Raw genomic sequence first — 25,284 nt, forward strand, 5'->3', positions numbered from 1 at the left:
ATTAAAGCAAAACTTAGCAGAACCCTGCTTTTCCATTTATCTGAACAGCAGCATAATAATACTGCTTTTCTCAGACAGCAAGATTCAAGAAGTTGCCAGCAATTGAGTAATTATCTTGTTTCCAGTGCTATAGTCATAAAGGCATTAAAGAGGCTATATGTGAAGTTAGATCTGTTTTCCATATGGATTTTTTCCTGACTGTATAATGACTCCCCGTTCATTTTAGACCTCTCATACAATGCTCAATAAACCATGGAGAAAGAATTCTGGAGAAAGCAGGATGTAAACCTGAAGTCATCTTTCTAAAAGGCTGTATTCCCTGGAGTTGTAATTTTATATTTAGAATTAAAAAATATGGCTTTCTTTTTTCTCTGCCTCTCGTGGGGGATAGGAAGCGATGTGATCTCTCCAGCAGCAGACTGTCAGGACTGAGTCGTCACATTTCCTTCTTCCTTATTTTGAAAGAGTAGTAATTAATCTTACTTCTCTGGGCTACTGAATAGAGGACAGAGTCAGGGTAAACTCTATCTCTGCTCTTTCTTTGTCAAACCCCAAAGCTGAACTATGCTAAAAGCAGAGGTAATGAAGGGATATAAGTATGATGTTTTCCCCTGTAATTCTCAGCAAAGCTGTAGTGAAGTCCTACAAGTTTAACAGAAAAGTTGTATAGGAGAAAATTTGCTGTGAAGGAGGTTTTAACATGTTTCCTCTGGAGAACACAGTTTTTCACGTTTCATTTCAGTCTCATGCTCCCTGTTATGTACAGAAATCTAACATTATTTAAAGCTATTCTTAGCAAGGTAATAAATTTTAAAATAAACCAAGGACCTAATTCCAAGGCTTTCTTCATGCTTTTGGTACCTGTTGGAAACAGAGTTAAAAAGTAATGCAAAGTGATGTCATGATGATCACACTTGCTGTGCATGGTCTCTGTAGTACTACAACTGAGAACCTCTTCCTTTCTAACTGTTGTTTTTTCTTCAGAAACTCCCTAAAACCTACTGCCTTTCACTCATGGCTTTGAAGGTACTCTCCTATCATAGGAACATTACCTCATGTACAAATTCTGAGTTATGGACTGTACAATTAGGCATTTACAGATTTTAAAGCCCTGAAAAAATAAATATGAGCAAACTCCAGCATTTCTCAAAGGTCAGGTTATACTAATATTTTTGGGCAAATCTTAGGGTCTTAGATGGGGATGCTTACCATCCTTGAAAAGGTTTGTTGGTTAACATTTATTCCAGTTTTCTTTGTCAGTTACAGACATCAGGAGGAAGAATAATCACATGGAAAATCATATAAGCATAATATGGAAAGCATCTAGTTGTCAAAATTGGAGCATGCTAATCACTTGCATGCCAAACAGATTGCAGAGGGCATAAAAACCGGCCAATCCTATTGCTTTGCAAACAGCAAGGGTTCATATGACTTAGGTGGCTCTGGGAAAATCATTCATCATCAAGTCTTAGCCACACCAAGACATTGCCATTTCAAAGTCTCTCCTTGACAGAAATCAGAGGTTGAGATATGCGCGTGTCATTGTCAGCTGATTCTGCCAAGGTGAGTTCATTGTTTGTTTGCTCCGTGGAAAAGTTATTGACATAGAACAACTATAAAACATCTCAAACTATTTTTATAGAGGTTAAAAAAAAAAGTGAGTAAAGGATGGTTCAAATAAAGGAGATTTAAAGGGAAGAGGGAACATAATTTAGGCATGATGAAAGCAGAGGAAGGATGCTATAAGAACTCAGAGTTGAAAAAATTAAGGAAGTGGGATATCTGGAGAGGCCAATTGGGATAATTGGCCAGTGGAGTTTGGGAGGAGTGCTAATCTATCTGGTGTGTGTATTAGAATCATAGAAAGGTCAGGGGAACAGTTCTGACCTGCAGAATATTATCAACATCTTTGATTATTTTCCTCTAGAAATGTCTTCCTCTCGTCACATGAACAGAAGTGGTGTGAGGATGCTTCCGGGGGAAATAACACAAATGAGAACATTTGAAAACCAGGAAAATTTAGGTCCATGTCACAGCTTTGAACCAGCTGAGGGATGCTGCCAGCCTGGCCAGGCAATACTTTCAGTTAATGTACCAGTGAGTCCTTCAAGTAGAAGGGCAAGCTATTCTGGCATATCACACCCCTTCAAAACACAAATAGAGTAGCACATTAGTCAACTAAAGTTGATTTCATTATCAACTTTATCAAATTATACCTACTACAAGCAGCAAAGCCATGGTTAAGTGAGTTTGACCAGCTGTCACATGTCTCTGTAGAGGACTATGGTTTCTGGTGGTGTCCTTCAGATTCCAGTGTTTTTTCTTGAAGAGGTTAACCCAGGTTTTCTTATCCATTGCTTACTTCTTCTTACTTTCCTATCCCAACTCTCACTATATGCTCTGAGGCATTATGCAAAGCTATTCTATTCTCTTCTGTTACGTTCTGTTATACTCTATTCTATTTATTCTATTCTATTCTATTCTATTCTATTCTATTCTATTCCATCTAATTTTTCTATTCTTTTTTATCCCATTCTTCAGGGACTTTTGCACATCTGCCACAGACACCCACCACCAGCCCCCCAGTGCCATCCTACTGGCAGTGGTTGTCAGAAGAATATAGTTTCTTTTCTCACTAAATTAGGCTGAAGATAAGTAACAAATTTGTTTACAGATCACCTAACTATCAGTTCTTTCCTTATAAGATTACCTGGACAGATGTTTTCAGGGGCCTCCAGCATCTAAATAGCAAAGTCCCTCCCTGATTCTTTAAAGGGATGAAAAATTTCTGCATGATATGCTGCAATAACATTTAGAAATCTCCATCTATAGAAACTTCCAGATGGGAAGATTAGGTAGGCTAGAGTGTATCTGGGGGAGCTTCGTAAATTGGATATGGAGACAGTGGGAAAGCGGACATGATATACTGACTGGTCTGTACAGGTAGCCTATGCTATGTGTATGAAAGTGTTCACAACTGCAAAGAGCCTTTTTTCCCTTCCTTTTTTAAAAATGCCATTACTCAATAGTCTGTAAAGGGTTTGCTAGGGGTGGTGGTGTGGTAACAGTGTATTTCCTGTGGAAAGAATAGAAGGAGAGAGATGCGTCAACAGGCTTTTCTCATTCTCTTAAGTGAATGGTTGTTGAGCACAACTGTCCTGTTCATGTTCACCATGGTTCTTACCGCCCTGAGAGCTCTTCTACTTTCCAGATAATTTGGAGACCTATTCAATTCAAGGAAGATAAGCAGTAAATGGAATAGTTACTTAGGAAAAGGAAACAGGAAAATAGGATTCCTTCTAGCTTAAGGAACACTGCAAGTGTCACAAATAAACCTCCTAACAAGGAAATTTACTGAGCAAAAGCTCATTACCACAAAATTAGTCTTTCCTTGTTGAGTTCACCAAAGCTCAAGCCTTTGAAACTATGGAATAAAGAGCTACATGCAGGTCAATACAGTCTTAGCTCCAGCTCACCGGGGAGTGCGAGCTCCCAGCAGTTTCCACACACTATGTCTGTCTTCCTTGGACTGCATGTGGCTTCTGAGCAGTGCAGCCATAGCTCAGAGCTATTTGCGTAACTGAGGTTATGCTAGAAAGAGATTTGCGAAAGCCCATAGTTTCAAGCTTCTCTCTCACACCCTCTTGTGTTTTGTGCCAAAGGACAGAGGTGCTCGTGTGAATGCGGGGTGCATCTGCTATGTCTCCTGCCAGCAACCGTCTCTGAACAATGTCAGCCGTGGCAAATGCCAACCTTATTGCCACCGTCTGTTAGCAGACAAGTCTGCGGGTTTAGAGAGACACGAGTGTCAGAAGGTATCTCAGGAACAAGGGGAAGTTTGTAAAAGTTACCGGGATGATGATGTTTTCACGGAGCAGACTAAGAAAGAGTATGTTTGGTGCAGGTACCAATTCTTGTTAGTGAAAGAAGCTCGAGTATAGTCATACAGGCTGGTCTCTGTCTGTACCTTAAAGCACAGAATACATCAGTGAGTGCTGCTGCCTGAAGGGCAATATCTATGGAGATGTTGTCATTCCCCTTTGCTTTGAGAGGCAGGATGCCTGCATTGCTGTCAGCATTACTAAGACATCTTCATGCTGCCAAGTGCTCCTCTGAGAAAACTCCTGCCACAGCCTTATGTCATACTTTAAGAGGAAAAGAAGCAGGCTTTGGCCATTAAAATAGGCAGAGATGGGTTGTGTTTAGGAGATGGTTAGGCACTCATCTGCTGTAGTTCTTTGTCAGATCTCTGCAAAGGTAAATCTCTGCTTAAAGCTGAGCAATTTTTGTCCCTGTAGTATCACATTCACTCACATGGGTTTGAGACAACCCTAAGCATTGTAGCATGTCTTTGACTTCGACCTTTCCAACAAGAGCAATGACTTTTTGTGTCACCTTGCAAATCCAGCTCCTAAAGCAATTACACAGTAGGAGTGGTCTGTGCAGGAGTGTGTTTGAAAAGAAAATGACATTAAACTTTCCATTCTAGAGGAGTACCAGTATATCAATATCCAAATCAAATAACATAAAGCTTCCTTTGTCTGCCAACTAGGAATAAGAATGCATTATACCTCTAATATGATTTTTGCAGTGTCTCTAATATGATGAGGTTTAAATTAAAATAAATATGACTGCATGCTTTTGAAGAGCTAATCAGGCTGAAACATTCTAGCCTAACTGGTGTAGCACAAGAAATAAATGTATATTTATCTAGGCTGCCTGGACTTATGCGTAAGTATTGTGCAGGACATGTGATGGGAAGACAATAGCACGGTGAAACACTTAGGCTGTTCCTGGGTGTGCTTGGTAAAAGTCAGTAATAGGAAAATGGTTTGAATGTAGTCTGGATGACAGCACTATGGTCCTGCTAATTAATTAGCTCAAGTCTTATTTGTCATATTGGTATTTAATCAATTCTTCCCCCTGCCCCCCCCCTTTTTTTTTTTTTTGAGAAGCTACTTCTTTGTCTGCACTATTCCAGTTCCAGCAGACTGGCACCACAAAACCTAATCATTATAATGACAAAACTCCATTCACTTGTCTATGGGGGCCTTTAGTACTTTTTTTTTTTTTTTTTTTTGTACTGGGTTTGCGTGGCAAAGTTTTGGTAGCAGTGGGGCTACAGGGGTGGCTTCTCTGAGAAGCTGCTAGAAGCTTCCCCCATGTCTGACAGAGCCAATGCCAGCCGGCTCCAAGATGGACCCGCTGCTGGCCAAGGCAGAGCCCATCAGCGACGGTGGTAGTGCCGCTGCGAAAACAAATTTGAGAAGGGGGAAAAAAAGATGCCGGGGCACAGAAACTGCAGTGGGAGAGAGGAGTGAGAACATGTGAGAGAAACAGCCCTGCAGACCCCCAGGTCAGTGCAGAAGGAGGGGAGGAGGTGCTCCAGGTGCCGGAGCAGAGATTCCCCTGCAGCCCGTGGGGAAGACCCTGGTGAGGCAGGCTGTCCCCCTGCAGCCCAGGGAGGTCCACGGGGGAGCAGATCTCCACCTGCAGCCTGGGGAGGACCCCACGCCGGAGCAGGGGGATGCCCAAAGGAGGCTGTGACCCCGTGGGAAGCCCGCGCTGGAGCAGGTTTTCTGGCAGGAATTGTGACCCCATGGGGGACCCACGCTGGAGCAGTGTGCTTCTGAAGGACTGCACCCTGTGGAAAAGACCCACACTGGAGCAGTTTGTGAAGAAGTGCAGCCCATGGGAAGGACCCATGTTGGAGAAGTTCATGGAGGACTGTCTCCCGTGGGAGGGACCCCAGGCTGGAGCAGAGGAAGAGTGAGGAGTCCTCCTCCTGAAGAGGATGGAGCAGCAGAGACAATGTGTGATGAACTAACTGTACCCCCATTCCCCATCCCCCTGCGCCACTGGTGGGGAGGAGGTAGAGAATTTAGGAGTGAAGCTGTGCCTGGGAAGAAGGGAGGGGTGGGGGGAAGGGGTTTTAAAATTTGGCTTTATTTCTCATTACCCCACTCTGGTTTGATTGGCAATAAATTAAGTTAATTTTCCCCAAGCTGAGTCTGTTTTGCCCGTGATGGTAATTGGTTGAGTGATCTCTCCCTGTCCTTACCTTGACCCACGAGATATTTTCTCTCCCCTATCCACTTGAGGAGGGGGAGTGATAAAGCATCTTTGGTGGGCACCTGGCTTCCAGCCAGGGTCAATCCACCACATTTTTTTTAAAAAGTCTTTTATCTTCTTTTTTTTTTTTCCCCTAACCCACCTTTACCTCAGGAAATCTTTAGTCCTCTGTCAGTCTTCACTCACTGACTTCTGATTGCAAATTATGTATGGTTCTTGCACTAAAAAGCAAAGCAGTAGCTTTAGCACAGCAGAATAGACTGGTCCTGATTTGAACCTCTTGACAAACCAGCAGTCCCTAAGACTTTCTGACCTGGACTTTTATCTTGCCACAGCTCATGGACTCAAAACAATTCTGCAAAGGCCCAAATTCCCAGAAGTACCTTCTGAAAAACTATTCTTTGTAAAAAGCATGTGCCTGCTGGCTTCCTGATGATGATCACAGATCTGTCTCTCTTTGAAGGACTGATACTGGTACACCTTTTTTAAGCACACCTTGTCAGGAGAGTTCCAAAATGCCATCTGCTAATGGACTATATTTCAAAAGTTCAGATTCCTACAGCACTGAGTGCTGGAAAGGGACAAAGTTAGCTCTGAGTACATATTTCGGGAAGTTGTTGCTCAGGGGCTATGGAAGCAGAATTAACAGGGGATTCTGATTAACAGCCAAAACACAACTTGAAAGTACCTAACTCTGGCTCCCAGTTGTTCATTAAATAGTCACACGGTCATCACAGGCTCCTCTGGAAGGAATTCACTGTAGTAAATGTTGTTGCATCCAATGTGGGTTTGTACAGAAAAGCAAGTCACACTATTTTATTGTTAGTGAAAGAACTACTCAATAAGCAGTGGGCTTCAAGCAAAAATTTGCCTCAGTCTAAAGCATGAACTTTTTTTATTGTCAGATGAATGATGACTTAAATTCCATAGGCTCCATAGTAACCAAAACAAAATACACTGGAGGCACCTAGAAGTTAGGAAGGACAAATCTCACCTGAGTTTATGTGAAGTTCATTTGTGATGATGTGATATATCAGCACACATATGAAGCTATTGACTGAATTCAATGTGGAGAAACTTAGGGTTTTGGTTCTTGAGTTCCTCAGATTAATCCCAGTTGTATGGGCCAAATTCACAGCTCTCACATGGGTCAAGGGCCTGAAGGATTCCACAGGACTTTTAGCATCTTGAAAAAATGGCTGCTTTTTTTCTTTTTCTGTATTTTTACTTAAGATGCCTCTGCACTTCCAGGCTCTACATTTGAGATGTGCTATTGGCTATTGTCCCCCCTCCCAGATAGTAACTTCTGAGAGCACCAGAGCTGACAAGAAAACTCCCTCCTCTGAAAGATGCCCATTGCAGACAAAAGATGGAATTTCATAGGTGAACACCCACAGTCTTCATGGTGCTGAGTAGCAAACCTCTCCAGGAGACATTTGATGCCTTAGCTTTCATTAGAAATAAAATTAATAGGGTAAGTGCTGTCGCAGGGTCAGCTATTCTCATTTTGAAATCCAACCTGCCTACAGTTTAACATTTATTTTCTTTAAATACCATGTTTGGGAACCTGCAACCCACAATAACAATCTGCTCCATTACCACTAATTATTGAGAATGCAAGTGGTTAATTACAAGTACTAATACAACTGGCCTAGATAATCCTGAAGTGAAAACGTAGGAGAAAAAATAACCTCCCTGCAGAAATTACACCAGGAGTCTGTCTGTGTTTTGTGCAGGTGATTCCAGCCTTTGCTCAGCCTGTGTTCATGAAAACAACGTTTACAGCAGAATATTTCAGATTTTGTACAGAAATGAAGAGATCATTCTTAATGAATCAATGAACTTCAGAGTGCACCTGCTTCTGGATGGCGAAAGGGTGAGTTGTCTTGGGATGCACATAAAAACCAGGAGGGCTGGGATTCCTCTTACCTAACTTTAGCTGTCCATTGCAGAAATATCTCCTTTTGGGAAGTTGTCATGGAGTCCCTGTGCTGTCACAGGTCTCATCAATGTAGCTGGTGGAGGTAAAGTCATGATTTTTCTGACCAAATACCAGCATCTGCATTAGAAGGAGATTGACTGTCCTGAACCTATCATTACCTGTACTGACAAGGGTGCCTGGGGTGATTTATTTATTTGTAAATGCTGACACTATAAGCATCTGCATTAGGTCAGATAGACTCTCTGCACTGTCTCTGTTGAGTAGTCTACACCCTGACGTTCCAGTGTTGACATATACTGGTAAATCAGTATATCAGAAACTCAAGTGTATTGACCTTAATTTGTCATTTGTGCACTAGATCACTCATTCTACATATCTGTGTAGATTAACCTCACCTGAGAAAACTGGGAATCTTTGGCATCTTTCTAGGACCAGCTTCTACTCCTACCATCCGTTACTGCTATCTTCTCCTCCTCCTCTCTCCTAGTGACTGGTTTTTGCTACAGCAATGACGATACTGTGACCAAGCTACCCAGTCCCTTTCCACCACTCAGAGGTCTCCTCACCTTTCTCCTTAGCGCTTCTGACTGCAGGAGTGTACGGCAGAGTTGCTGGAGCTTACCCTTCCTATAGTCTACATACAACTCCTTTGCTTTCCGTTATGCCTCATCTAGAATAGGTTCATATTGGGATCCTTCTCCCCATTTGTCATGCACTCCTTCAAACAACACGAGCACCTACACAAGGGAAGTACATGATCTGAACCACCCATCTTGTAAAACACCTTTGGCTTCCTCTTACTGATGTGAAACTAATGTCTTCCAGTGATAACTCCTGTGCCTAGGAGCTACAAGAGAGGAGCAAACTTAGAGTATGGAGAGCACTGTTTTATTGGACTCTTAAACAGAAAGGGGAGAAAGTGTCACAGTAGAATGGCACTAAGACCTGGCCCAATGTGTCATCGCTGTGCTTTGCCAGCACAAGGGCTGGTACAAAATATATGGCATTAGTACTTGCTTTCAGTGATAATGAGAGACACATGGCATCAGCTGTTTTTGCAAAATCAACATGCCATCGAAAGTAGGTCCTACAGGTTATGCAGCCAGTGTGAATTAAATGCTGTGTGTTGAACTCAGGGTCAGAGATGCTCACCTGTCCTTCCTTGTATAACTTTGTATTTGAACATGAAGAGATTTAAAATTTGTTTTGTCCTATTTCAACACACGTATCCATGGTTTATATAGAGCTCTAAATTAAAACAGCTGGAGAACCTAAGTTAAGCTTATTTCACATACTTCCCTTTCCCTCCCACTTTCTTCTTGGTGTTTTATTTTGTTGTTGTTTTGGTTTGGTTTTTTTTTAACATAGTGTCATCAATTTATTCCTCCCTCAAACTGTTGTTTTGTGTTATATGAAAAATTACTAAATGCAAGTTTATCAATATTCGTTAGGAAAATGTTCCAACATGCTTAATTGAATATTAATTTTATCATTCCTCACTGGAACATCTCTGATTGAAAGTCCCTCCCCTCAAATTACAGCAGTTTCCGCTGTGTTGAGCAGGGATGATTTCTGATGATTTTTGCGTTAATATTCAGGAATGTTGTGCACCTCACAAAATGAAAAAAAAAAAAAAAATCATACAAGATTCCTCACCGCTAAAACTCATTCTGACTCTTGATGTGCTGTGTGCATCACACTTGTCTTTTCATAGGAGGTCCCTTGGGAAAAAGGCAGCTGCTCAATTCTATACTTACAGAATGGTTTTGCACAGAGAAAACTCCATTATCTCTGTATGATGAAGTTGCTTTGGGTTTTCACAGGTGTAGAATAAGAGGACAAACAGGTCTGTTGGTCCCAGATGAGCTGCTGAAGACACTTTAAAGAATCAAATGCAAAAAATAAAGGTCTGCAAAACTTTTTGCGTGTTGAGCAGATTAACAGAATTCACTTCTGCTTAATGCTTCCAGGCCTCTTTTTTCTGCTTTGATGTCTTGTCCTCCAAAACTTTACAAATTTGATCTAAATATGGGAGAGACCAAAGTGTGCCACTCCACTGGGCACCATGCTCAGAAGAAACCTACTATATCCACAACTACTCTTCAAAGACAGTTTTGCATCTCTGTCACATAATCTCATATGTTGGATGCAATCCTTGCAATGTGGCATTGGCAAAACACCTAGAGATTTGTAAAGTGTTTTAAATATTATCTCTGTTCATAACTTCTTAACTTATTTAACACACAACAGATGTGAGTCCTTTTTGTGCCAATTGTGTGCTATGGTGAGTTTTTTTGGTTGAGGGTGAAGGATCTGTTTGCTGTTTTTTCTGTAAATGGAAGTTATGACAAATAGACAAGCAAGTTAGACTGGGTAATGGAAGTATTGAGTTCATATGCTCCATGTGGTTTCTGCTGTCAGAACTGGAATTATCAAATATTATAAAAAGGGAGCAGTGTGCTTTCTCCTCATGGTGCTGGGGTACTTTTGTTGATGAGACAAGTTTCTGAGATAGGCTCTGTACAAAAAACCCCAAACAATAAAACCTAATGTCCATTTGCTACTGGTTTGGTTTGGTTTGGTTTGGCTTTTTCCCCCTCCTCTTGTATAACCCTAGATAAGTTTAAGTATAGATATACATCTTTTTTGTCTGCCATTAAATGGAAGAAGCCTCAATTATCCACCTAGAAGTGGCACTGAGCATACCTTTCACCATATAAATGGTGATTTAAAACTCTCTGGCTTATTAGATGCCCTTTTCTATATTATCCCAGAATGCAGCATTCTTTGAATTCATAGGAAACAATATTGCAGGCTGAGGCAGCCTTCAGTGTTACAAAGAAGTCTAATTTATTTTCATAAGCTTTAGCTTTCATTCTTATTAAAGCAGGAGCTCTGCCTCTTTCATCAAGCAATAAAACAGGTAACTTGTCTGTCTCCCTGCTTGCTGGCTCCATTCAGGGACAATTTTGTAGCAGGGAGAGGATAGAACGAAGCAAGCTGGGATATCACAGTATATTAGATTTTGTACTTTCCAGAGAAATTTAAGTGAGATGGGACATCCAGATCATTCAGTCTGACATTTTGGCTAAATGGTTACATATTATGGAAGTACGTAACAAGAATGCTGGAAACTTCAGCTCTAAGTATTTTCACAGCTCTTAAAAGCTAAGCTAAAGATGTAAATGTAAACCTGAAAAATTAGAATTCAAAACTGAAACAATGCACTTGATTCCAGGCTGGTTCAACAGAAATTGGAGTTCTTTGTATATGCTTTTTATTGTATAAAAAACTTCTGCTTTTCATATACAAATACTTTCTATTGCACAGATTCCAAACAGAGTTTAATAAAATGCATTTCCCTACCAGTACAGAACTTTTGCAAGAGAGGCAGAGGTTAGAAAACAGCCGGAACTCTGGACAGCACCTTCTGGAAAACTGTGTGTGCTCACAGATGAATAGGGGGTCTTTTTCCACAAGCTATAAGGCCCAAGGTGGGAGCACTAGGGGGAATGTAGGCACACCCCAGCAACAGAGAACATTATACTGAATGTGCAGACTTTCCACAAGACACAAGATGATGTTGCAAGAAAATGCAAAGTAATATTAAGCTGATGCAAACAATGAAAAATTAATCAAATGAGAAATGACAAAATTAATTTCAGTCTTGTTTGATTTTAGAGGAAAAAAAAGAAAGAATGAAATGCATGTACTATTTCAAAGAAAGCTTTCAAAATTTCTGTTCAGAACTGTCTGTCTTTATTTTTGACTGGAGACAAGATCAGCATGTGAAATGCAATAATATTGCCCAGAGGTCAGATGTTCTGAATTTCCCTTACTTTTATTTGGGTGTATGGAATATTACAGAGCAGAATGACATTCCTTGTTTAGTATGAATGTATTTCCACAAACACAGATCTTTATTTTCTCTTTCACAAGTTGTGATTTTAATCATTAACAGAGCTAAGAGGTCAAAGAACTTTGAAAAAAACACTGCAAGACCCTTTACAGAATACCTGGGAGGAAACTGCTTGGCTTAGCCAGTCAAACACTAATTATATTCCAGAGAAATTTTTCAGGCTGATTTCTTAAGTAGTTTGGTGTGAAAATTTAAAACTTTTCTTCATGAGAAAAAAACATAATTAAAAAAAAAAATCTGATAATGTATCAAATTTTTGGAAAATTATACAGTCTGTATATGATAACTGTGAAAAACATCATAATAGTCCCAGTATTGCTAAAATAAGCAACCCATATTTCATTTAAGGACAATATTATTTCATACAGGAGACTGAGGAATGATAGAAATTTCAATGCCTCTTCTGTATAAGCTATGGAAAAGCCATTTTGTTTTTTCCCATGTAAAGGATCTTATGCACCTGTGGTTCTAATAAGTGAAAAAAAGTAAAACACAGGAAAGTCCAGCAGGTATCAAAGCTGTATGATAACTTCTGTCATGTAATTACCGTACGTAATTCTGTTGTGTCTCAACCTGTGCATAAGCCTTTTAATGATATTTTCTCATGAAGAGTCCAGTGATTTTTGAACAACTGACCAATTTTCACTCATCTTAATATTTACACTTCCCATAAACAAAGGAAAATATGTAATCTCTGTAGTGAGAACTGTGATTTGATTTTATGTGGGTTTTTGCACTATTCAAAGCAGTCTGATTTCAATACAGTTTTGGGATTAAAAATATCCTATACTTGCACCTTAATGCGTGACCCCATGCAGTGATGAATATCTTGAAGTCTCTCAGACATCTGCTCATTGCCTCAAGGTGTTTTGAGCTAGTGTCACTAGCTATTGAACTTGTTTTAAACACAGACTCAGATTTCAGTGACAGTTGCTCAGCAGTATTAGGCACAGACCCAAAATTTCATTCCCTCTGTTGGAGGATGAGGTGTGCTTTGTCTGAAGCACTATACTTGAGTTGCATTCCTATTTTAAATTCAGTCTGTAGCTTCAACAATGATTATTTCCTTTGCGACTGCCAGCAACTGTGATTTTTAGTGACAACAATTCATTAAAAAGGAAAAAGGCTTTTTTTTCTGAAAGACATACTTCCAGGTGTTTTGAGACAAACACAAAAGGGAAAGCACATTTTTAGTGAACAGAAGCTGGAATTTTCTCCTCACATCTCTGTGCCTGTGGTCATACTAGAAGAAATACCATATTCAGAAGGGTTTAAATTTTACATCTTTGATAATTTTGTCAAATTACAATCAATCCTTGATTCTCAATTTTCTTGCTTCAACAGTAAAAGGTACACTGTAGATGGAGCTTCACCTTTGGAAAACCTAGCTAAATGTTTTGGGTTTCTGTGGTGGGGTTTTTTTGGTAGCAGGGGAGGGGGCCACAGGGGTGGCTCCTGTGAGAAGCTGCTAGAAGCTTCCCCAGCTCCAAGTCGGACCCAGCTCTGGCCCAGGCCGAGCCCGTCAGCGACAGTGGTAACACCTGTGGGAGAACAGATTTAAGAAGGGGAACCTGCAGTGAGTGAGGGGATCGGAATGTGAGAGGAACCCCTGTGCAGATCCTGAGGTCAGTGAGGAAGGCGGGGAGGAGGGGATGCCCCCGCAGCCCGTGGTGAGACCAGAGGGCAGGCTGTCCCCCCCCAGCCCAGGGAGGGCAGCGGGGGAGCAGATGCCCACCTGCAGCCCAGGGAGAGAGGAGCCCACGCCGGAGCAGGGGGATGGATGCCCCACAAGATGGCCGCCGCTCTGTGGGGAAGCCCGCGCTGGAGCAGGCTGGGACTGAAGGACTGAGGCCCAGGGAAAGGACCCACGCCAGGGAAGTTTGTGAGGAACTGTGGTCTGTGGGAAGGACTCATGTTGGAGAAGTTTGTGAGGGACTGTCTCCTGTGGGAGGGATCCCATGGTGGAGCAGGGGACGAGTGCGGAGTCCTCCTCCCCCTGAGGAGGAAGGAGCGGCAGAGACAAGGTGTGAGGAACTGACCCCAACCCCCATTCCCCGTCCCCCTGCGCCGCCGGGGGGAGGAGGGAGAGAAAGCTGGGAAGGAAGAAGTGGTGGGGGGAACGTGTTTTAAGATTTGGGGTTTACTTCTCATTATCCTTGTTTTGATTTGTAGTAAATTAAGTTGATTTTGTTTCTTCCCCAAGTTGAGCCTGTGTTTTGCCCATGACCATAACTGGTGAGTGATCCCTCCCTGTCCTGGTCTCGACCCACGAGCTTTTCTTTATATTTTCTCCTCATCCCTCCAGGGCCGTGGGGGAGGAGTGAGCGAGCAGCCTCGTGGTGCTCTGTTAAAGGCTAGGCTTAAAACATGACACTAAACATGTTTTATGTTATATATTTTATAGATCCTACCTGTCAGAGCAGGCTAGATGCCTCTGATATTGCCTTCAGTGCATTTTTTGTATCATCTGTTCTTAAGAATGTGCTAATGAGCTCAAGAAAGTAGAATTCATGTTGCCTAATTTGAGCCATCTAAAATTGAAATGTATCTAAACCAAGATATTTCTCTAGGCTCTATCTATTGTCAATGGAAAGAGGCAGCACAAACAGAAATCAATTATCCTTTTCTGATATGTACCTCAGGATGGGTTAGCTCACTGTATACATCTGCTTGTTGCTTTCCACTGACAAAAGACAGAACCTAGATGTCTTACCTCACCATTTTGTGGCAAAAATTGGGTAAAAAGAAGTTTTATTTATAATACCCTATCCCCAGTGAACAACTCTACTTTTCTACCTGCATTCCTTTGCATCTTCTGTTGTACTCTGGTATACAATAAAGGATGCTTACACTCACAGAAAAAGACTTATTTTGGTAATAAAATGAATAATTTTTTGTTCATATTTCCATTTAAGTTGATAGAAATAAAAACTTTTTTTACTACATTGCTGGGGAACAAAAGACATTTCAAAGGGGTCAAGGAGAAAGTTCTGGGCAGTTTAATCCTTCTTCCATTCTAATTTATTTATTTCCATTGGTAATAGTTACTTCAACTGTGCCAAGCTGGGATGTTGTCCAATGTAGTCCTTTCCAGGTGAAGTTAAGAAACTGACAGCTCCCTTCACATACTGTTTCATAAAATGCAATTAAAGTATTTTATTGACAATAAAAGAAGGGTAATCTTGCTGGTGGGACCTATTAGATGAAGGTACTAGTGAGTCGGCTTATGATCACATATGATATGTTCAGTGGTTTTGGCAAGTTGAATCCTACCACATATAAACATGTTTAGCACCCTGCAACAAAGTGAACAGTTAAACTTCTGTTAATTGAAGCTTTAAGAACAGCAAAAGCCTTTGAATTTTGCAAAGAAAATGGTCTAGATGAGAATCCTTGATAAACTTCCTCCATGAATCTGTCAAGGACCAGAAGGAGTGACTGGGAGGCAGGAAAGCCTCAGTTTGCTGAGAAAGAAGCTAAAAAGCTACTGATGAGAGAGCAGAAATTGTCAGAATTATTTGAGCCATTTCTGATTGTTTTAAACAGTAAACTTTGAATCTTGCACTAGTTACAGGTAGGTAACCGAAGGATTCATGGCTATTTCTCAACCAAGAAAATCTAGTCCTTGTTCTCATTCAGCTGACAAGATAACCCAAATGAATACTCGTTCAATGAGGGAGCGCAGCTTTAGAAATACTCCGCCGACTCTCAGTGTGCAAAGAGCAAACATCCGACAAATGCAGTGCTCTACACACTCTGGTTACTCTTGTCTGGAGTGATTTTTTTGACATGACAGGACACCCGTGAGCAGATAACACCTCTGACTGCTCTGGTTCCCTCTGACTCCTTCAGCAGTTACCTTGACTTGCTGTCACATTTGCTCCTTTCTGCCACTGTGGTGGGGTGCTGCTGTTGCTGCTTATTTTTGCCTTTGCTCTTATCAGACAAACCCATCTACTTTTGCCTTCAGTGTTGTAGGTGCCAACTTACAAAGGTAACCTTACCTTTCTCTTTTTGTAGGTGGAAGATGCATTGAGTGAGGCAGATTTTCAGCTTAAGTTGGACCTGCACTTTACTGATAGCGAACAACAGTAAGTGCTGTTTTCAACCTCAATTAGTAATGCAGGGGTTTGTTCAATTGGGAAATTACTTTGATGAGGTGAGAGTCCTTTAGAAAAATGGATAGCTTTGATAAGTCTTTCCTTTGCCTCAGTGTTGAAGTCTTTCTGTTTCTCCTCTCTGTATTTGAAGAGTGTATCTCATACTCCTCTTTAAAGCAACGGTTTTTTTTCTTTACATGTGAAGTTTTCAAAGGTGTTAAGTGTTGCTCTGTGTCTGCTGCTGTTAAAGTCAAAGGGAATATCATCACTCACCTCCATGTGAGCAGGGGCTGTGGTTCAGGAATTCATTTATCTCAGGAGAGAACAAAGTATTTTCTGGCTCAAGATGGGTATATGAACATGCTAAGTGCTTTTCTTGTATTAAGAACTAAAGCTATCTCTATATTTTAGGAGGAAGGACTCTTCCCACTGAATTTGATTTCTTCCAACTGCATTGGATTCCATAGTCTTAGGTGAAGTGGAAGTTACATCCCTTCCTGAGACATAGCAGAAAGTGTGATCCCAGACATTATTCAGCCTCACTGAAGCACAGAAAAGGCTTCCAATGACTTCAGCAGCATTTTATGATGGTGGAGGGGGTGCAGAGAAATCATTTGAGCTGTGTTTCATGCTAAGATTGAACGCATGTGATTTTATTCATATCCATAGGGCACATAAACAAATTTCAAGAACAAGTTTCCTTTACCTTCAAGATACAAAAAGTGAAAACTTGTTCTCTCAGGCAGGTGGGACTGGATCATCACTCATTAGCTGTGATGCTGATGGGTCTAGAAAAGAGAAAAAACAACCATTAAGTGACAGCCAAAAATAAAAAGGACTGAAACATTCAAGTTATGAAATTGTGCTCTAACACATACATTTAATTTCTGTTATCATCTGAATTATTAATCTAATTTACCATAAAATAAGCAGTGATTTTTAGAAAAGGATATACTGCGAATCTCATTGAAACACTTCTTGGCACTAACCATGCACCATACTCAACCATCTCATCATAGGTTTTCTCAGCTCTGGGAAGCAATTGGCTTCAGAAGGGTCTTTAATGCTGTAAAACAATTCTTTAGAAGTGAGTTTCACTTGCATTGGGAGGATGTGGTTAGGCATGCTCCAGGTTTACATCTCAGCCTCCTGCCCCATAGGTGACTCAGATGTCATGTGGTTGACTGCACACTAGGAAAGTTATTCTGGAATAGTTATAATCAAACCTTAAATTAAAGTCTTAATTTTTATTTAATGAAAAAAGGAGAAGCCAGTCCAACTTGTATTGTTTCTCTGCAGTTACTTCACCTACTCTTTTTTTTTTGGCCTCTTGCAAAAAGTTTTTCATAAGATCAGCTATCTGGAAAGGTACCCTGAATATTTTCATCTCTTTCTGACGCAGGACTGCTTCTAACTCTCATAGATTGCCTGAGTGGATTGTTCTTACACTGAAAATCACAAGTAGTGAGCTGCCCTGGCTATGAACACTCAAATAAGCTGAGCAGTTTGCTAAATGCATTTCCTTCTGCCCCTTAGTTCTTAATGTTGCCAGAACAATTGCATAGGTAGACATCAAGGAAAATCACCAGGGGAAATCAGAATTGCATCACATCTGTTCTTCTTTTATACAGTATATTTATATCTAAATCTGTTATTTAGTTTTGGACTTATATGTGTATGTATATGTATATATTTATTTATATTTATGCTAGGCACAAGTACAACACAAGACATCAGTTATGTAAACCCCTATGAAGCTGGGAAGTGATAAAAATTCACCTCAAGCCGTTTCCCAGTCTGCTGCCTGTAGCACATCACAGGCTGTGACAACTCAAGCTCTCACCAACCTTTGTAAACCTCTTTCTCTTCCAGGCTGAGAGATGTTCCAGTGATCCCCATGATCAGCAGCCGTACACTGTGTCTTCACTTCCACCCCCGGAGAGGTCTGCACCACCATGTTCCTGTCATGTTTGACTATTTCCACCTGTCAGTGATATCTGTCACGGTGCATGCGTCACTGGTAGCATTACACCAGCCTCTGATCAGGTAAAGGACACAGAAATGTCTGTTGGAAGGCAGAGGAGATTCCTTTTCTGAATTCATTTGCTTATTATATAGGAGAAGCAGAGAGAATAATTTAATTTGAATTTTTTTGGTCCTGGGTTAGGATTCTGGAGATTGGGGTTTAGAGCCAGCCTCTGACACAGGCTCCTTCCCTTGATGAGACACTAGGGATATGATCAAAAACTAGCAAAATCTTTGGGAAGAGGTTCAGAAATTTTGATTAGTCTCGATCTCTCTATTCCCCATCTGTAACATGAAGAAAGTGAAAATTCTCTTGGCTGTTTTTCCTCTTTAGTCTAAAAGCAACTAAGAGCATTTATATTTTTTTCCCCTGCTGTTTTCTAAAGCATTTAGGACAGTTGGACTCTAATCTCATCTGTGGCCTCTGTGCATTAGCATAATTCATAATATGGCTGGAAGGAGGCATGCATGAGTCAGTACTGGATAAGGCTCCGTTGAATTTTTTCTTTGCAGCATCATCTGATTTAACCATGCGGCAGTATAATACTAGCTGCCATGGGGTCTAGGTGTGATTTATGTTATCTGATTTGTAATGACAAGAAAATAATTCAGAACTCCTTCAAATAAAACAGGGCTGGAGGTCAATATCCTCTAATATTTAGAGCAGGCGAGGGGAAGCAAAGGTCTTTCTGGCAATTTACTTTGTGTCCAATCTTGTCATTGCGTGAGATAAAGAGTGCTGAGAGGGAGGGAACTCCTTTGGTCCTGAAGCAAAATGCAGTGTTGTCGTGGTTTAACCCAGCAGGCAGCTAAACACCACAGTTTTATCAACACCACAGTGTTATCAACATTATTCTCATCCTAAATCCAAATCACAACACTATACCAGATATTGGGAAGAAAATTAACTCTATCCCAGCTGAAACCAGGACAAGTGTTCAGCGTAGTTCAGCTTCCCTTACTCCAGCAAGGCCTTGCTGTTTACCAAATGACCAGGAGACTCTTAAGTTTGTCAAATACTGTGCAAAGAGCAAATAGCACTGTGTCGGAAAGAAAAGATGAACCTGCAGACTCTTTTTTTCTCAGGTTTTGTGTTTTGACTTAATACATCTTTGCTTCAGTTCACCATTTATATAAAGGCATTGCTTGTACACAACGCCATAGAATGAATTAAGATTCTAAGACGCTGAGTTGTGACAGTGATGCGAGTCATATTAGTAGATCAGACTGACATATCTGTCTTTTCTTCTGCTGCTGAGTTACAGGTAACTGTCATATCTCTCTTCTGTTATGTGTTGACTTTTTAAATAGTGAATTAGATTGTAACAGACTACTTCTAACCAGATAATTTTGCTCAGATAATTTGCCCATTGTTCTACTCTATAAAAGGATGAAAGAAAAAAGTTATCAGGCTTAATGACTGTTTTCAGTGCTTTGTTATCCTCTAATGAATGGAGCTGCAGAGACTTGTTACTGTTATTAGTCATAAATCTTGTGATGAGCAACTGTTCCATAGTCAGATTAGTACAGCTTTTAAAATATTATTCTGTGGATATTTATGAAGTATACAATATTTTTACTTAATGCAGTGGAATGAAGATTTTTGACAACACAATATAGAGTCTCATTTGCGTAAGCCAGTAAAATAATTTTAAAGTGTGATACTGAAGATTTATCTTCTTCTTGATAAATATTCAAAACCCAAAGAGTTTTTATATCATGCGTTCTCTAAATATAAATCAGGGTGAAGACACCAGTGTAAAAGAAATGCCAGTTCTAAGCGTTCTGAAACAAAACCAGCCAACTAAAACTTACTTGTTTTTGTCACACCTCAGAGCTTTTCTTCTTACCACTTGTCATTGGAGTTTACTTGGAACATAGAAAAAAAGGTTTAATTGCAAAATCAGATCTTTATTTTTGTAACACAATAGAACTTGAATGACTGGAAAGTCTTTTTTGTCATGTTATAGAAAAAATAAACACCAGAGAGTTACATTGTCTGGGAAAAAATATCTATGCAGTATTTCACTGTGTTTTGATTTGCTACCTTGAGCTGTCCCATCATAGTATGTACATTACATGTATATACATATTATTTCTACACATATGTATACACTTAAATGTAAAACAACAACAGTTCTAGACCTACCCTGAAAATAAAGATCACACTTTATGTAAAATTGAAATTTACTGTTGTCCTGAAGTTGTCCTGGAAAACGACTTTGCCTGAAGCACAGCTATCTGCTCACATAAGCCCTGTGGACCCAGCTTTTCATATTTCGTTATCTCTGTTGGCAAATCGGATACTCTTCCCCAAAGTTCTTCCCTGTTGTCTGTATTGAAACAGTGAAAACAGTAGGGAAACCAGCAAGACCGATTCAGGCCTTTCCCTGCAGGGTAATGTACACCCACAAATAGCTGTTGTTGGGCAAACCTTGCCAGGGTGCCTCCATTACCTCCTGTTTTTTGACAAGTGAACATTTTGATATCGATGTTTGTCCTGGTTAATTATTCTTACATAATAAATATTACATTAGGTTTGATACTTCGAAGCCCTCACCTCTTACCAAATTGAGAATGAGTGAAAATCATGTTTCTGGGACCCTTTGCAGGATTCTGGATGGAAATTTTGTGATTCAGCTTTTCTAAAGAGTATAACCCTCAGCTTTTAAATGGGGTCCCAATTCATGCCAACTGCTAATGGCTTTATGCATTTACTAAGGAGGTGAGAGGCTGGGTGGTAAGGTGATGAGGCAGACTTGCAGTCAACTTACCTCCAGCTCTGTTATCTCTACAGCAATCACATTTGGTCTAGATGTGGGATGACCAGGAGCATGGTGGGATGCTTTGGGGCTTGGATCACCTCTTCTCTTGGCTCCTTGGGCAGGTGCATCCCTCTGAAATGTTGCTGCAGACCGGACTCTGAGCAGCAGCGAAGGGGTTGGGTGGCTTTGACTTGTCCTTACAGAGCACTGAGCCAGAGCTTGGTTAAAAATTCTAACTTTTTGACCTTTAGAGTTGTTTGACTTCTCTAAAAAGCCCCCCCAGAAGTGGCTGGGGAAGCTGGACAGCTTGGGGCCAAGTCCAAAACTTTGGTTTTCCAGGTAGGAGTGCAATAATAGGAGAGAACAAGGATGTAGGGTGCAGTGGTTGCGATAGCTATTGTCTCGACCCAAAACACTGCTTCCCTCACCTGCGTCTTGCCGTACATCCAAACCCTTCCACCAGAGACAGCAGGACATTGTCACACCACTGCTTTCAAAACACAGGGCTCAAGCTGTGCTGCTGCAGACCCCAAGCCCCTTGCTCTCCCACAGCGACAGCTGCTGTGCAGGGCGGTGGTGTCTGCACTGAACGCTTTTGGCAGCTGCAGATCGCAGAGCAGTATTTTCAGACTTTGGGGATGTGGGAGAAATAGACGAGAATATAGAGCAGGCGTTGGCTGGCACGTCTCTCCTAACATCACAGAAATGACAGTTCTCTTCGGAAAGTAAAGGGCGACCTCATTTTACCCAGGATGACAGAAGATGATCTTAGCGAGTCTGTCAAAAGATAAACAGAAAAAGTAAATGACGTTCAGGCTTGAGAGTACTCCTCTGCTGAATGCACTGGCCTCTACAAACTGCTTAAATACCTTTTTTATTCTCTTACCTAAGCTCCAGAGGTTAGGTGTGAGTAGGCAGTTGCAGGAGGAAGGTGAGGAGGAGTTAGGGCTTTTGGACTCTGGTTTTGTGTTTTGTATGGATCAGTTTGGTTTCTGGCCTGAGGCATTGACTTCTCCCTTAGCTCCTTGTCACTGGCTTTGCAACTGGTCCAGTCTATAAGTAGAACCAGCCATTATTAGCCCAGCATCAGCTGTTAGAAAAGGCACTTCGCTCCAGCATAGTTCAGACTTCAAGAAATACTTCTGCTTTTCCCAAAGGAATACATCTACGTCTATGGTGTACAGGTCTACTTAGTCTCAGGCATGCTGCAATCTCAGTGCCTTTCTTATATTGGACTCATTTAGAAAGCAAACAGCAAGAAACGTGGTTATCCGCTTCATTAATTCCATAGACCTCTGCACCACTCCTTCCCGAGAGGAGTTAGCATATGCTACTGTTTATAAGTAAAAATAAAGCTAGTAAATAATCTCTGAAACAAGTACCCCAATACATAGTTTGACACACATGCACATAGTTTCCTACACCAAAACCAATGCCCTTTATGTTGTATTTCCTGTTAAACAGCATGGACAACAGGATCTGGTTGGCATGTCTTCTACTGAAAATTTATCAGTGACTTCAGATGATTTGTACTTTCTTCCCCTGAAAGCTTTCTGGAAATGTAAGACCTGTGTTTCAGCACCAGACTGCTACTATCTGTACAGAATGGTCTACCCAAAGCTATGCTTTATCTAAGGACTGTGCAGAATCCAGCTCACCCGATGAAGCATCTGCAGTCTTACTTTGGCTCTTGGGCTTCAGCTGAAAACATTTTCAATCTATCTGAAAAAAAAACCAAACCAACCAAACAAACAAAAAAAAACTCCAAGGGGAAAAAAAAGCAAGACTTGAAATTGCTGCAGATAAGCGAGATCCTTCATCAGGCACCTGGCAAACCTGTTTTCTCTTGTTTACACAAGAAAGGGGTTTCATTTCCTTAGCTTTCTGTATTTTCCTCAACTTTCTATTCTCTTCCCCACTTTCACACATACGTTTATGTGAAAAACAAAGTAGCCTTTCAGGATTTTACTTGTTAACATTGAATTCTTCATTGCCCACATCCAAATCACTGTATGAGAAACAAGAAATCTTGGTGGCAACTGAGATGGGGAAATAATATAATAGAAATTTTGCAGGTGGAGAAACTAAGACACAGATACTGAATTTTTCAGTGCCTTGAGCTTGTTCTGCTCTGGGAAGAGGGAACAGAATCAAAGGGACACAGGGTATTTAAAGGTTTCAGGCATGACCTAGTTCTGCTCTGCTCCACTGCACTGATGAATCAGGACAACCCTGGCCATCCTTGGGCAATTTTCTCTTGCCTAAATTCTTTTATTCCCAGGCATTCTTCTGTTCCTCAAAAACATGACTGATATATCTATATGTGATACACACGTTGTACTACCCTGTGCACCTTGAATCTGGGTGCAGACCATGCACGTCAATTTTTCTACAATTGTAAGTGTAGCTGGCACCTACTAATGGGCAGCTTATATCTGCAACTGCCACAGATGTAATCCTGGGTAGTAAAGTTCATGACTTATTTTCCCTCTCCATCCTATTTGCAGATAAATTAATCTGTAGAAAGAAGATGGAATATTTATGCAAGAAAGAGCTATTGCTTCCATAATATGTTTATTAAAAGAATACTGGTTTATATTTTTTTTCCTCTAGGAACTCTTGCATAATAACTGGATGATTTTTCCTTTGAATTTTCTTTTCTTTATTACTGTTTGTTATGTATCTGCAAAGATAAACCTCCATTTTGACATGCCATTCTCCTGAGCTACCAGCTGAGAAGTCACATAAGAAAAACCTGACTATTTCTGAGTCAAAAAAAAAAAAAAAAAACAACCAAAGCCAAAACCAAAAAAAAAATCCCACCCAAAACTAAATAAATATCACCACATGACTTTACCTATTTCAGGTTTTATAGCAACTAAGGTTAAGTTCAGGACAAATGAACCAGCGTTTTCCAACAATCAAAATCACGAGAAATTTCAAACCAGATTCCCCCTCTGACTCTGGGATCTAGGGAGAGATATCTGTTTGCATTACAAATTTTATTTTAATAAATCTTATCAGTTTTACCCAAGATGCTCAGAACATTTTACAGTCACTGATTATAATATTAGTGAAACTCTTTGTGTAAGAGAAACATGTCTAGAGGAGCACAGTCTGTAAAAATCCATATATTATTCTCAAAAATAAATAGCAGATCATTCATGTACCCTATGGCCACATGCCAGTAGTAATTTACCAAAAGCTATATTAAAATTTTGAGTTAAACACTGAGGGAAGTCAGTGTTGTGCATTACATCTTTCCTGATCTGTGGGAGTTAGAAGGAAGTTCCTGGTGAAATGCAAACAGTGCAGTCTGTGGAGAATGTGACAGTTTGATTCTGAGGTGTATTATTTCTATGGGACTTACTTATATTTTTCATTTTTTAAATCAGTAATATTTTATGCATAAGGGACTGAGGAAAAAAGAAGTGGTTTCTCCATAGGATCCAGCCTCAATGGGATGCAAGTTCATTTCCTGATCTGTCACTCCTGGTTCAGTCACAAGATTATAATTTCTTGTCATTAGAAATGAGGTGATGATGTGTTTTGTTTGTTTGGTTGTTTTTTCACAGTTTGACCATTTCATATAGTGCAAGATAGGTTTTCTTCCCCGAGGAAGATTCAGGTCCCAATCTGTTAAATTTTTTGCCCCATTCTGCTGCAAACTACAATTTGTGAAGAAATTAAGTTTTGCTTACTAAAAACCCCAAAAGGTCTTCATTTTGAAAAAAGTGAACAAAAAATTAAAAAAAGGTTATTTCATTTTGGGGCAATTTAATCTCAAAGGGAATATTATGTTTTATTAAACTGGCCTAAAGCATTTATTCTGAATTACTTCAATAACACATTTGAATTAACATTTATCAGGACCAATGAATTTCTTATGCTAGGGAACTGTCATCTCGTTTATATGTTAGAGAATTGTCCAAAGAAGATAAAAAACAGGGAATGATTGTTTAACAATTTGCACCATACAAGAACTAAGAGGTGCCACATTCAATTCTCCAACAGCAGGGTCAAAACAACCAGAAAGTGCAGCACATATTACAACGTGCAATTCATTCCAAAAGATGTTACAGAGGCCAAAAGTATAAATCAGAAAGGCATGGACACAGATTCATAGAGGATAACCATGACTGCTGGAAATAATTGCCTGAATATAACCTCTGAGTCAGAAAGTTCTTAATTTTTTATTGATGGTATCTTGCAGGCTATACCACAGGAAACAACTGGACTTTTCAAGGCAGCTTACTATAGTATGTGTCCATAGATGGCTGCTGTAAGAATTGTGAGGCTCCTCTGAAGGATAAAGACATCTCATGGATAAGGTCATCAAAAGAACAGCTCTAAAAAAAAAAAAAAAAGGGCAAAAAAAAATTGTTTCTTTCACTGAAAATATTAATAATTCTGCACACATGTTCATTCTCTCGGACAGATTACCTCTTTTAACTTTTTTAT

General features: G+C 40.3%; 1 protein-coding gene across 1 annotated transcript in view; it reads left to right on the forward strand.

Moving 5' to 3' along the window:
• Positions 1–25,284, forward strand: part of FAM135B (family with sequence similarity 135 member B) — a 270,746-nt gene that overhangs the window by 185,939 nt on the left and 59,523 nt on the right. The window contains exons 6-8 of the mRNA XM_030012198.1: positions 7,809–7,948; positions 15,954–16,024; positions 17,906–18,079. Coding sequence (XP_029868058.1) covers positions 7,809–7,948; positions 15,954–16,024; positions 17,906–18,079 — 385 coding nt within the window. The remainder of the gene's footprint in view (positions 1–7,808; positions 7,949–15,953; positions 16,025–17,905; positions 18,080–25,284) is intronic.

This window comes from Aquila chrysaetos, chromosome 4 (genome assembly GCF_900496995.4).
Source record: "Aquila chrysaetos chrysaetos chromosome 4, bAquChr1.4, whole genome shotgun sequence".
In the NCBI taxonomy this organism is placed as follows: domain Eukaryota; kingdom Metazoa; phylum Chordata; class Aves; order Accipitriformes; family Accipitridae; genus Aquila; species Aquila chrysaetos.